This window comes from Bactrocera oleae, chromosome 5 (genome assembly GCF_042242935.1).
Source record: "Bactrocera oleae isolate idBacOlea1 chromosome 5, idBacOlea1, whole genome shotgun sequence".
NCBI lineage: Eukaryota > Metazoa > Arthropoda > Insecta > Diptera > Tephritidae > Bactrocera > Bactrocera oleae.
Window position 1 is genome coordinate 6,516,738 of NC_091539.1, and position 13,657 is coordinate 6,530,394.

At 24.1% G+C, this 13,657-nt stretch overlaps 1 protein-coding gene across 3 annotated transcripts in view; it reads left to right on the forward strand.

Moving 5' to 3' along the window:
* Nucleotides 1–13,657, forward strand: part of mnb (minibrain) — a 74,530-nt gene that overhangs the window by 54,104 nt on the left and 6,769 nt on the right. For all 3 annotated transcript variants that reach the window (XM_014231116.3, XM_014231114.3, XM_014231115.3), the window contains one exon: nucleotides 296–968. In XM_014231116.3, the coding sequence (XP_014086591.2) occupies nucleotides 296–968 (673 nt within the window). The remainder of the gene's footprint in view (nucleotides 1–295; nucleotides 969–13,657) is intronic.

Sequence of the window (13,657 nt, forward strand, 5' to 3'; positions counted from 1 at the left end):
TGCATAAATTTGTGTCCAAGACAACGGTATAATCTCCGAACAAATTGTACAGATCGGACCACTATAGCATATACATATACAGATCTTTTTATACCCTTTATTTTTACACCATTTTATGCTATAAAAAATACAGCTGTGAAGCGTATTAAAGTTACGGTCCAGCAGAATTTGACGTTCTTTCTTGTTGTGGCATTTGCTCTATCTAATAACGGTACAAAAATGCACTAAATCCACTTATTATTATTACATTTTTGTAACACATTCGAAATAACTTGACTTTATTTTTTCTCCTTAGATATATCAATATATTCAGTCACGTTTCTATCGTTCGCCGGAAGTGCTACTCGGCATACCCTACGATTTGGCGATTGACATGTGGTCACTCGGCTGCATTCTAGTTGAGATGCATACCGGTGAGCCGCTCTTTTCCGGCTGCAACGAAGCCGATCAAATGAACAAAATCGTCGAGGTGCTCGGCATGCCGCCGAAATATTTACTCGATCAAGCGCATAAGACGCGTAAATTTTTCGATAAAGTCGTTACGGACGGTTCATATGTGTTGAAGAAGAGTCAAAATGGACGTAAATATAAACCGCCAGGTTCACGTAAACTACACGATATACTTGGCGTTGAAACGGGTGGACCAGGTGGCCGGCGCCTAGATGAGCCGGGTCATTCGGTGGCGGATTATTTGAAATTCAAAGACTTAATATTGCGAATGTTGGATTTCGATCCGAAGACACGTGTAACACCGTACTATGCCTTGCAACATAATTTCTTTAAACGTACAACCGATGAGGGTACGAATACAGCAGCGAGCATAGCAATATCATCACCGTCGGTGAGTTCAACATCATCGTCTGTAGCGATGGTAGTGGGTAATCAACAACAGCAGCAGCAACAACAAAGCCAGCAGCAACAATTGGTGTCGGCCGCCGCGTTGCAACATCCAGAGCCACAAGCGCATGGTGAGTCGATTAAACGCTTCAAATATTTCTAAAGTAAAAACAAACAATTACACAAACTTACAAAACACATGCAGACATACAAACATACATACATAAAAATGCATTCCCTTAACATATTAAAAAAATAGTGGAAAGAATAAGACGATTTGCTTTGATTATTATTTTTTTTTTGTTCATCATTTATGTTTTCGATTATACATTTAATTACAAATGTAGATTTTATTTATTGAACATTTATTTTTAAGTATTTACATAGCAAAACGTGCTAAAAAAATTTAAAAAAAAAATAAAAAATCTTTTTGTGTTCTTAGCCATAGTTTTCTGAAGTTAGGCGCTTGGGACGCACGCTTGCATATAGCGACATGCAGTTTTGCACACGAATGTACATTTGTACATATATTTTTTCCACAATATAACGGTTTAAACAGCCAGTAATTTAAAATTTTTACGAAAATTATTAGCTTTCACTCTTACGCACGCGTGTGTCGCCAGCGCAAAACTGCAATAGTTGTGTATGTTTTTCATTTACATACGTACTACACAAATATTTATATATTTATACATATTATATTTTTCATATATACATACGAACTTGTACTTACAGCTGTAATTTATTATAAATGACATGCACTTATTTATTATGATTTACTTATTTACAAACAAGCATATATTTAATTTATTAACATTTTTACAAGATTCATACACCTATGAGTTAAAATAATAATTTTTGTAAACCTTACGAAAGTACAAATAAAAAAATAACTGTAGCTTCCAAGCACAGTGGCATACAAAATGAGCTCAGACAAAACTTTTTTCAATGCTAAAAAGCAGCAGCGCTGACATGTTTTTGTTGCTGTGGGGGTTTTAGTTTTATATTAGAAACACTAATAGTAGTTTTAGTTATTTGTTGTAGTATTGTGTTTATGTTATGTGTTCAGTTTCATTAAAAAAAATCAAAATTTTTATTTTTTTGTACATGCCGGTAGAATTTTGGCATGAGTAAAAGTTTTGGCACAACCTTAGTACAACTGTTGATAATTTGTATCTGAAAATTCACCAGGTATTTTTAAATTTTTTATTTTTTGTGCTTTGAGATTAAATTTTGCGTTACACAAATTTTTTTTGGGACATCCCTAATACAATTTTGCATTAATTGTGTTTGAAAATTCGCTGCATATTTTAAAACTTGTGGTATTTTATTTATTGAAATTAAATTTTGAGACACTAAAAAAAGTTTAGAACGCTAATTTTTTTTGGTACATCCCTAGTTAAACTTTAAAAGCTATAAAACTGGTTTTCGATTTTTTCATATATTAAAATATTATTTTGGGATACAAGAATTTTTGGGAAAGTCATAGTACAAGGTTATAAATTTTTGAGCTAAGCTAGCTTCTAATTAAATACTCATATGATTTTTTTTACAAAAAATTGTTTTTAAAACCGTACTTTTGGGTTTACCATATTTGCAAGTCAAAATATTTTGTGCATTTCTGTATTAGCATATTTTTTTCGCAGCAAAGCTCGTGTATAAAACACAATTATTTTCACACTGTTTCGTACAAAAATTAAAATATTTTTTTTAACATAATTCAGTACTTTTTCCAAGACAAAATTAGTTTGAAATATTTTTAATTCAAAATAACATACTTTATTAAAAATTGTGCAACGTAGAAAAATTTTAAATGTTTTTTTTTTTAATTCATACTTTTTTGTAATAAAAAGTTGTTTTGAGTTATTAACCAATATTTTTTTAATCAAAAAATAATTGTAAAATATTTTAATTGAAATTTCAATTTTAATTTTGGCGCAATTTTTAATAAAGCTTCATAATGTTCATATGACATGCAATTACATTTATTTCATAATTTTTTTTTTAAATATAAATTTTTTTAATGAAAATTTGTTTAATTTAAATTTTTTTACAATTTAAATTTTTGAATAAATCTATTAAAAAAATTTTTTTTTTTATTAACTTTATTCATAATTAAATTTTTTAATAATTAATTTGTTTTACAATAAAATTTTTTTTATAATTAAATTTTTTTTATAATTACATTTTTTTATAATCATATTTTTTTTTAACTAAATTTGTTTTATATTTAAAATTGTTTTTTATAATTCAAATTTTTAATAATGAAATTTTTATATAATTCAAATTTTTAATACTTAAATTTTTTTTAAATCACCTATTTTTATAATTAAACTTTTTTATAATGAAATTATTTTTTATAATTCAAATTTTTTATAATGAAATTATTTTTTATATTTCAAATTTTTTATAATGAATTTTTTATAAAATGAAATTTTTTTATAATTAATTTTTTATAAAATGAAATTTTTTTATAATTAATTTTTTTTTTATAATTCAAAATTTTTTCAGTCTCTTTGCATTTGCATGAAAAGTAGTGAAGATAAACTTCAAAAATCCACTGCAGATATTATTTACTAACTTTTGCATAATTTTTCTCTTTTTCCTTAACCATAAAATGCAACACTGAACAATAAATATGTTTATACTGTTTTTATAAATAAAAATATCCAAATGAATTTTATGTGAATAAACAAATGAAATCCACTAACTCTCATCTACTAACTCACTCACACGGAAACTGACGCGCACGCAGACGATCGGCGATGACCGGCATTGCCTCGGGAGCAAGGCAGCTTAGCATCATCTTCATCTTCAACAGCTTCCTCAGGTTCAACAACAGCAGCCATGTCAGGTGCATATGGCGGTGGAGGCAGTGGCGTTGGCGGCGGTACCGGACAGACACAACACTACGTCTAAGCGCATACACAAATGAAACACACAGATACACAGCGATTAGGAGCACACGACAACCAAAGCAGCAAAAACTTGAAGCTGTGTACAAAAGCGAAGTCTGCTGATAAATCGGAAAACAATGTCAAGTGGACATTAAGTTAGAGACGAGGCTGTTAAGACGAAAAATTCCAGTTAGTCAGTCGTTAGAAAAAAATCATTGTGCTAAACCTAACCGCAACGGTTCGTCATCAGTTACACCAACCATTATTGTCATCATCAACATAACGCAAGTGCATAATAAGCATTGGTGGTATTTTGTAGATAACATCGCAACAAACACTTCATTGCATACAAAAAAAAATTACGATTAACTTATACATACATACTTACATTTACGTACATATAATATATATATATATACAAATATATATATATATAAATAAATATATATTTAATAATATTTATGCGAAAGTGAAATTAATTAAGTGAAAAAAGCACTTTAATTTAAATTGATGAAAAAGAAAATGTCAGCATTAAGCCGCAATCTGGTTGATAAGAGCACTTAAGTGGAAGAAAGGGATGGCGGTGAAGAAGAAAATTTACTAAAAATGTAGTTTTATACACAAGCAAACACCCAAACAGCCAACCAAAAACAAAAACTTACTTACATCCATACAACCATACCCATATTACACCAAGCGATCTCTACAAAAGCACACGTATATAAAGAAAAAGTAAAAAAGAAATACAAAATTATTGAAAAACACACTACACAAATAAACCGTTAATAATTTCTTTGTTTTTTATATTGTTTCTTTTTATATTGCATATTTTAAGGCGCTTAAGCTGTGGAAAAATATACGGTTACTTCAAAAAAGCAAATTTTGTTCCGCAGTAAAGATGGGAAATGTTTTTTTAAGCATTAGAAAGCTTTTTGTAGACTTCTTGCTTAGCTTACTACACACTTTTGGAAAAAAGTGACGTAATAACGTTTGTACAATAAATCACAGCTATGTATGTTAGAATTCCTAAAATTAATTCATTAATTTCCTTAAAGCTTTTGAGCTTTTATTTTTTCTTTTAGCACTTTTAAGCGTGCTGCTCAGCGAAAGCTCTTGAAATTGTAAGGCTTCAACTGTCTAATAATCTTTTAAGTAATTTTATGTCCTATATATGTAATATAAATTGGAAATACATACTTCAAAGCACATATTTTACTTTTTTAAATAAGCACTCGAACCAAATTTAAGCTTAAAATCTTAAAAAAAAATATTTTACTCTAAACTCCGAACTCTTCGAAAACTTAACCAATTCCTAAATATTCAGTTATTTGTGCCTTCATATGAAAACATGAGCTGACGCAAGTTTAAGCTTGCAAGTAAAATTGGCTCATAATTTGCTTTCAAAGCTCTTTTGAAGTTTTTAAGCTTAAATTTTGTGTTATTTTGCACATACCCAAAGATCGGCAACGAACACTTTCAGAAAGCTTTAAAAAAGCTAACTAACTAGAAATACTATGGTTGCAGTTTTTAATGCAACGCAAATTTTATCTTAATCACAATCACTTTCAAGCTGTTCGCTTCTACAGCGCTTTCAACCAAACTGTAGTTGATATTCCCTGCTTTATTAAAATTTTAGTTTTTTTTGTTTTAGTTTTGGTAAGAAGTTTTTGAGACAAAATGTCGAATTGATTGGTAGCAATTATTTTTTACTGTAACTTTATGCTTCAACTTAATTTACATATTTTGAGCTTTCTTGAGCAGTTCTCAGTTATTTCGCAAAAAGCTTTCAAAAGCCACTAATGTAAAATTTTATTATTTTGGCAACATTTTAGACTTGTGAGCATTTCTGCTCTAAATAGTTTTGCGCTTTTTTGATCGACCATATTTTTTTCAACAGCGTTTACTGTTAATTATCATTATTAAAAAAAAAGCATCTAAGTACTTAAGTTATCACTTCGTACTAATAATGAAAAAAATAAACAACTTACTACTATTTATACATATACTACTACATACTACGAAATATTTCATACGAAAATAAAAATTTGCTCGTTTGACTGCCAACAAATAAAAAAAACTGAAATTTATTAAAAAAAAAAAAATTGTATGAGAGCTTTCTTCATTTGAACACAATTTGTATTTACAAATACTGTGGCGAAAATAAAAATAAAAATGCAGCGTTGCCGCAGTGTGAAAAAAAATACAGTTACCTAAATAATGCAAACTAATAGACCAGCAGTAAAGTTTAGAGATTAGTTGGGTACAACATTGTCGTAATCGAAATTTAATTAAACAATTGTAAGTTTAGAAATATATGAAACAAAACAAAAAGAAATAAATGCGTAATAAAACAGCAAAAAGGCATATGTGCAATGTGGAATTTATTACGAACACAGACAAAAGTTACTATTTGGTAGAAACGAAACTAAAAGAAAAGCGCAGACAGAACTTCAAGCAAAAAAAAATTAGAATTAGAAATTAAAAATAATTTAGTACTTTGGTAAAGAAACTAAAAAAAAATACTTAAGAATATACATGTTTGGCAAAAAACAAAAAACGCAATAGAAAAACAAAAAAAATATTAAAATTAATTAAATGAAAAATTTAACTTTTCGGCATATATGTTCGTAAAAGTTGCGGAAAACAAACAAAAAAAAAACTTCCGTAAAACTAAATTTATGCAACTAACGTCTTTATATGAGAGAAAAAGCTTTGCATAAGAAAACTCAAAACTCACTTACTAAACTCAGTTGCTTTTGGCTATAAAATAGAAATTGAAAACCTAATAAAAGAAAAATATTACGGCGCGTTTGAAAACTCATAAAAACTTTAGAAGGAAAAAAATTAATGCTGCATAATTTTATGGGCTAACAAAAAAATACCTAATGTCAAGATAAAATTATACACAAAACCAAACTTTCGGCTCGAATAAAATTTACTACCGCAAAATTTAAATAAATTAAAAATAATAATTTTGACAAGCTAAGAAAAAGTAATATTAAATGCATTTTAGGCACTCTATGGCAATGTTTAACCAATTAATCGTGCAGTTAAATACGTAGCGCAATTGAAGGCGTACGAAATGGCTAGCGAGCATGCAGCTAGAGCGTTGAAATGTGCTGAAGTATGTTTTTTAATATTTTGAAATATTTAAACGAAAAAAGTAGGCTTTTTGTAAGCACTGCTACACCCTAAAAGTATGCAATTTTTTATTTTGCATATATTTTAAATTAAATCTCACTGCTGCTTATGCACAAAAAGCATTTTCAAGCACTTCGATGAAAATTTTTGGTGTTATTGTAGTTTTCTTAAAAGCGGTACATACAACATGCATTGCATACCTTGAGGCGTTTCAACAAGCTACTGAAATGCTTGTCGCCTGGTGTGTGAGTAATATTTGTACACAAAACTTTGTCTAAACTAATGAGCGAATTATTACACAAATAGTATTGCATACCTTTCGGCTGTGCGCAGTAAAACAAAGTTTAAACTGCATTAAATTGTTTAAAAATAATTTCCATTGGCATTGCAGTGTTTAAATTTGCTAATAATTAGAAAAAAAAAATTATATTATGGGCGTAAAAGTGTAACCTTTTTTAAAGCCTAAATCAGTTGATGAACAAAAATCTAATATTGCATACTTTCAGGCTGTTCTTTTAAATGCAATTTTATTGCCACCTTTACAACTGCGTAATATTGAAGTTCGAAACCATTTTAATATATGTTTTCGAATGAGAATAGTAACACTTCTGCGTACTTTTAGACCGTAACACTAATCAGCCGCTTGAATTTCGACGCTTTTAACTGCGCTTGAAAAAATTATAAATAATATAAAGTTCAAGTGTGTTAAAACTATTTTTTTTTTCATCCCAAAACAAATCTTTCTTTATTGTTTAAAACACTTACAATATTATGTTCAATTATTTTTTTTTTATGTACAATAAAACCACAATTACACACACATACATACAGTTCTTGTTATTAACTCAAAACCAAATTCAAATAACCATAAACAATATACATACATACCTACATACAAACATTGATGAAAACAAGCAAAGAACCAAAAACCAACCAACCAAAACAAACCAGTACTTCCAAATATACTCCTCCAAAACCGGTTACAGAGTAGTACCTTCAAACATTAAATTAAAATAAGGAAACAAAAATTAAGCTAAAATTATTTAAATAAAATTTAAACAAAGCGAAATCAACACAACTTACCTTAAAATCCGTAATTTCCGTTCTCCGTACTAAAAGAAAAAGGCAAACAAAGAATACAAATTAAAAAAGTAACAAAAATATTTTAAGTACACACACATACAAAACTACGAAATAGCCAAAATAATGCGGCGTGTGGGCAATGAGTGGTACGTTTTTGATTAAATAAAAAAATAATTATATTAACAAATATTTTTATTTATTTTATTACAAAAAAAATGTAAACTTATGTATATTTAATTTTAAAAAATTATTAAATTTTTTCTAATATTTTTTTTTTAGTAGTATTTATGTATGTTAGTATTTTTATAAAAAACATTTAATATTACTTAAATTTTAACTTTTTATTTTTAAATAAATTTCATTATTAAAGATTTTTCAAATAATTTTTTTTTGCTGATTTTATAAATTATTTGCAATATATATTTTTTAATTATTGTTATTATATATATTTTTAAATTATTATTATATATTTTAAATATTTTTATGTAATTTAATATACATTGGGGTGGAGCAAAAAAAAATATGTTTATTTATATATTTTTTTATATTTTTATTATTTTTTTTGCTTAGCCTGAGGGTAAAATCTGTGGATTATAAAAAAAGAAAATTTTTAGACAAAAAAAATTTTTTTTAACATCTAGAGACGGCGCACTCAGTTTAAAAGTAAATTTCGAGTTAAAATTTTTTGGGACAAGAAAAAATTATTTTTGGTTTAAACTTTTTACATTTATATAAAAATTACCGCATTTGACTGTTTTTGACTCAAAATTTATTTTAACGCTTAAGGAAAGCATGTTGTTTAAGACTTTTTTTTAAAACTCCAATAATGACCACAAAAAATTTTGTTAAGTTGATAACTTTTAATTGGTTAGAAAGAGGACTCTCCACAGCTTCTAGAACACTAATTAAAATTGTTTACGAAATAAAAATTCCTCTAGTTGTCCAAAAATTTGTCCACGAATTTTCTTTTTTTTTTATAATCTACAGATTTTACCCTCAGACTAAGCAAAAAAAATTATTTTTTTCTTTCGCTCTACCCTAATATACATAAATACATTGGTAGAACATATGGTATGTATATACATATGTACATACATATAATTTTATTAATTTTACTTTTGTGTTTTTAAATAAATTTTGGTTTTCAAGGTTATCAAAATAAATAATCATAATAAAAAAATTTTAAATCATGCTTTCTAATGTATGTATATGTTTTTTAAGTAATATATTATTTATTTATATACATACTTATATATATCTTGTTCTTATTAATTTAACCTTTTTTTTATTTTTATTAATAATTATTATTGTATGTGTATTTATTTTGAAATTTGAAAAATTACCACTTATTGCCCTGCATTGCAGCTCTGTAGATAAATTAATTTAATTTAGGTAAACTGATTTTAAAATGAAAAGCAAGTTAATTTATTTGAACAAAAGAACAATTTGTTGCTTATACATTTTTAATTTAATAAATGAAATATAATTGAAAATTTAAAAATTCATTTGGCTACTGACTACTTGATTGCTTCAAGCAACGGGAAATGAGAGCCTAAAAGTAGAGGTTTGAAATATTACAAAAAGCTAATAAATGAAAATATTGAGGGTTTAAAAAATAAATTAAAACATTAATAAAATTTGCTTATTTTCGATTTTAAAATTTTTCATTTTAAAATTTTTTTTTTACAAAGTACTGTCATATTTGTGCAGTGTAAATTTGTAAAAAAAGCATTTCATTTTTAGCCTACTTTTAGAATTTGATTTTTTATATTTTTTTGGATATTGCATATAATTTTTTCTTTTTAATTCTATATAATATTTTTTTTATTCAGTCATATTGGTGTAAAGAAAATTTGTCGAAAAATATTTGAATTTGTAGCCTACTTTTAGGCTTTCTCTCACAAGTCAATATTTAGAAATTTGTTTACAAATTATGATATAAAAAAATTAAGAAAAATAAAAAAATGTTGAAGCTTTAAACATATATGAGTTTAATTATTTAAATTTTTTCAAATAAATTTCTATTTAAAACTTTTTTAATTTATTGCTTTACTTTATTTTCGAAAATCTGTTTCTTTTGAATTTTTCACCAACTTCCAGTTAAATTTCAAATAAACAAAAATGAAATGTACTTTCAGCAATAGTAATGTAAATTAATCTACGCGATAACCTGTAAAAAGTGCATAAGTTCATATTTTGAAAAAAACAAAAACTAAAACAAAATAAAAACAAACTTACAATGCAAAAATAAGCAAATAGACATGCATGAGTGAATATAAAAACAATTGATTTATGAAACAGAAATGAAATGAATTAGGCATAACGAAATGAATTGCATTTATAGGTGAATTTTCCACCATAGAATTTACAATTTACTCACTAAACACACATTTAGGCTACATACATAACATATAGACATGCATATACAATACATACATACATACATAGTAGTTATGAGTAAAAATAAATGAAACGTAAAAAAAAAGTACAGAAACCCACAAACAAGTTAAACAACAACAAATAAGCTAATTGAAATACATACAGACATAAATATGAAAAAGTTGCAGCATTTTCCATAACACCAACAAAGTAATAATTATAAGAAAGAAAAACCACTACAAAAGGAATTCATGCAAAAGCCGCTGAAATAATTAACAAAAAAAGTAATAATTACAAAATATATATATATTTGCAAATAATAATTTATAAAAAGCAAAAATAATTTATAAAAGAAATAATAATAATTGATTTAAAAAAAAATTATTTATAAAAAAAATATGAAACTATAAAAAAATTAAAATTTGTAAAAAAAAATATTAAACTATAAAAAAAAATTAACAAAAAAAAAACAATAATTAATACAAAAACAGAATAAAAAATAGAACTCTACCAAACAGCAAAATCAGAAAGAAACTAAAAAATACAATTGTAAAAAACTAAATAAGTAAAAATAATATATAATTGAAATAATGAAATAAAATTGTACTGCAAACGAAAATGTTACTTCAGCGCTACACTGTAAAAAATAACCCGCAAACGAAACGTATGCCCGCGTTGAACTACAAAACTTTATATTATAAATATTAACAGTAAATATTTAAGTCTAGCAAAAAAGGCGAAAAACAAAAAAGTTAATATATTTAGTATACCAACTAAACTAAACATAAAGTAAGCATAATAATTATGTGCAAAAAAAGTAATTTAAATTTATCTCTAATTCATTGAGAAAACACAAATCATAGTATTTAATTTTAGTAAGCATAAAATTAAACTACCAAACCAAAAGCATACATTTAAAACAAACTAGCTCTACTACATACATACATACCAGGTAACTAATATAATTTAAACATGAAGCAGCACATGTAAAAAGTTTACAATAACATTATTTTAGGCGATGAGTATGTTAAAAACTAAATACCTACATACATAATAAAAAGCAAAAAAAAAATAATTATAATTATAAAAATTAAAAAACAAAAATAATTCTAATAAAAATTAAAAAACAAAAATAATTCTAATAAAAATTAAAAAAAAAATAATTATAATAAAAATTAAAAAATAATAAAAATTGAAAACAAAAAAATAAAGTACAATAAAAATAAAAAAAACCATAATAATTATAAAAATATAACAATTAAAAAAAAAATTATACTATTTAAAATTAAAATAAAATAAAATTAACAGCATTTACGCGTACACAAGAGCAAGCAAATAAAACACAGAAAGTAAATAAAAATATATTTGCATTACACATACTACATACATATATAATTACGGAAATTGCGTGCAGACAAAATTTGATACAATAACAAATAAATAAATGTGTGCAAACACACAGGCAGACAGACAATGACCCAAACAGTTTACGGAATATATCAAAAATATTAATTTGAAATTTAGAGGAAAAAAAAATCTGTAAAAAAATTTCTTATAATTTTTTTTAAATATTCAAAAGAATTTTTTTATTTAATTTTCTAAAATATTTTTTTTTCATTTTCAAAAACATTTTTTTTGTTAATTTTCTAAAATATTTTTTTTTCAATTTTCTCAAAAATAGTTTTTTTTTAATTACACAAAATTGTCATAATTTTTTTAATTAATATTTTTTACAACCGAGTGCTATTAAAGACAGCATCTTTTTTATTTTAAAATAAGTATTTGCGTACTTTTTTCCAAGTTTATATAAATTTTAATTAAAATAATTAAATTTTTTTATTTTTGCTACTTTCTACAATTAACCTTGTTCATACATATATAATATATTCTGAAAAAAAGGTTTTGATTTCTTAATTAATTTTGTTCATATGTATATCTTTGAACAAAATTATATTTTTAATTATGATTTTCAATTTTTATTTTCACATATGAAAAATGAAAACAAATTTTCTAACTTTCAAATTTACATTTAAACATATTTTTATATTATTTTACTAATATTTCATTTATTTTTTAAGATTTTAATAAATTTTAGAATTAGGTATTGCTAAAATATTTTTTGTTTAATTTTATAATAAGAATTTTCATAGTGTTTTTTTAATTTTCGGTCGTAAATTTTTTTAGCTGTATACGATTTTTTTGTTTTATTTGTTATTTATTTCTTTCTTATTATCACAACTATTAAATATCTTTAAAAAAATTTTTTCACTATAAGAATTATGATAATATTCTTCGCTTTTTAAAACTTTTTTACAATTGTATATATGTTAATATATTATTATATAAAATTTATGATTTGTTTAGTTATTGTTATTTTTTACTTTTTTTACATTTGAAAATTAAAAAAAAAATGACTTATTTCCAAATTAGTATTTAAAAATATTTTTATAAATATTATATTTGTTTGCTTACGATTTTTAAATTGTATGTTTACAAAATATTTTGACAATAAGTTCAAAAAATTTTTTTTTTTTGAATTTATAATAATTTTTTTTTTTAATTTTTGAGACATTTTTATTCTTATATATGTTTTTTTTAGACTTTTTCAACAATTTAATTATTAAGTATATATTTTCCATACATGTACATGTTTTAATAAAGATTTTCTAAAATATTCACAACTTAAAAATTTAGAAACTTATTAACAATTCAAAAAATTTTTATTATTTTTTTTTATATGAAACAATTTGTAGAAGAATTTAATTTATTTCAGTTTTGTTTATTTTAATTATTTTATTTAATATTGGTTTATTATTATTATTTTATTTCATTTTTGTTTATTCTCATTATTATTATTGTTTTTAATAGAAAATAGTTTTTAGACGAATTAAATATTATTTAAAATTGAATTATTATTATTATTTTTTTTTTTAATTAAAGAAAGTTAAATTTTTAATTTCTTACAAATTTTATTTAATTTTTGTTTATTATTATTTTTAATATGCAGCAATTTTTAGAAGAATTTAATACTATTATAATTTAATATTATTTAATTTTCATTATTATTATTTTTAATAGGAAATTTTTTTACATGAACCAAAGGTACATAAAATTTTTATAACATTTAAAAAAAAATTTTTTTAATTAAAAAGTTTAATATTTCATTCTTTACGAATTTTTGTTTTTAAATACTATTTTTTTGTTTTTGATAAAAAAAAATTTTTTTGTAGAATTAAATATTTTTTTAAAAAATTTGTATTGTTTAAAATTAAAAAAAAAATGTTAATTAAAAAGTTTAATTTTCATTCTTTACAAATTTA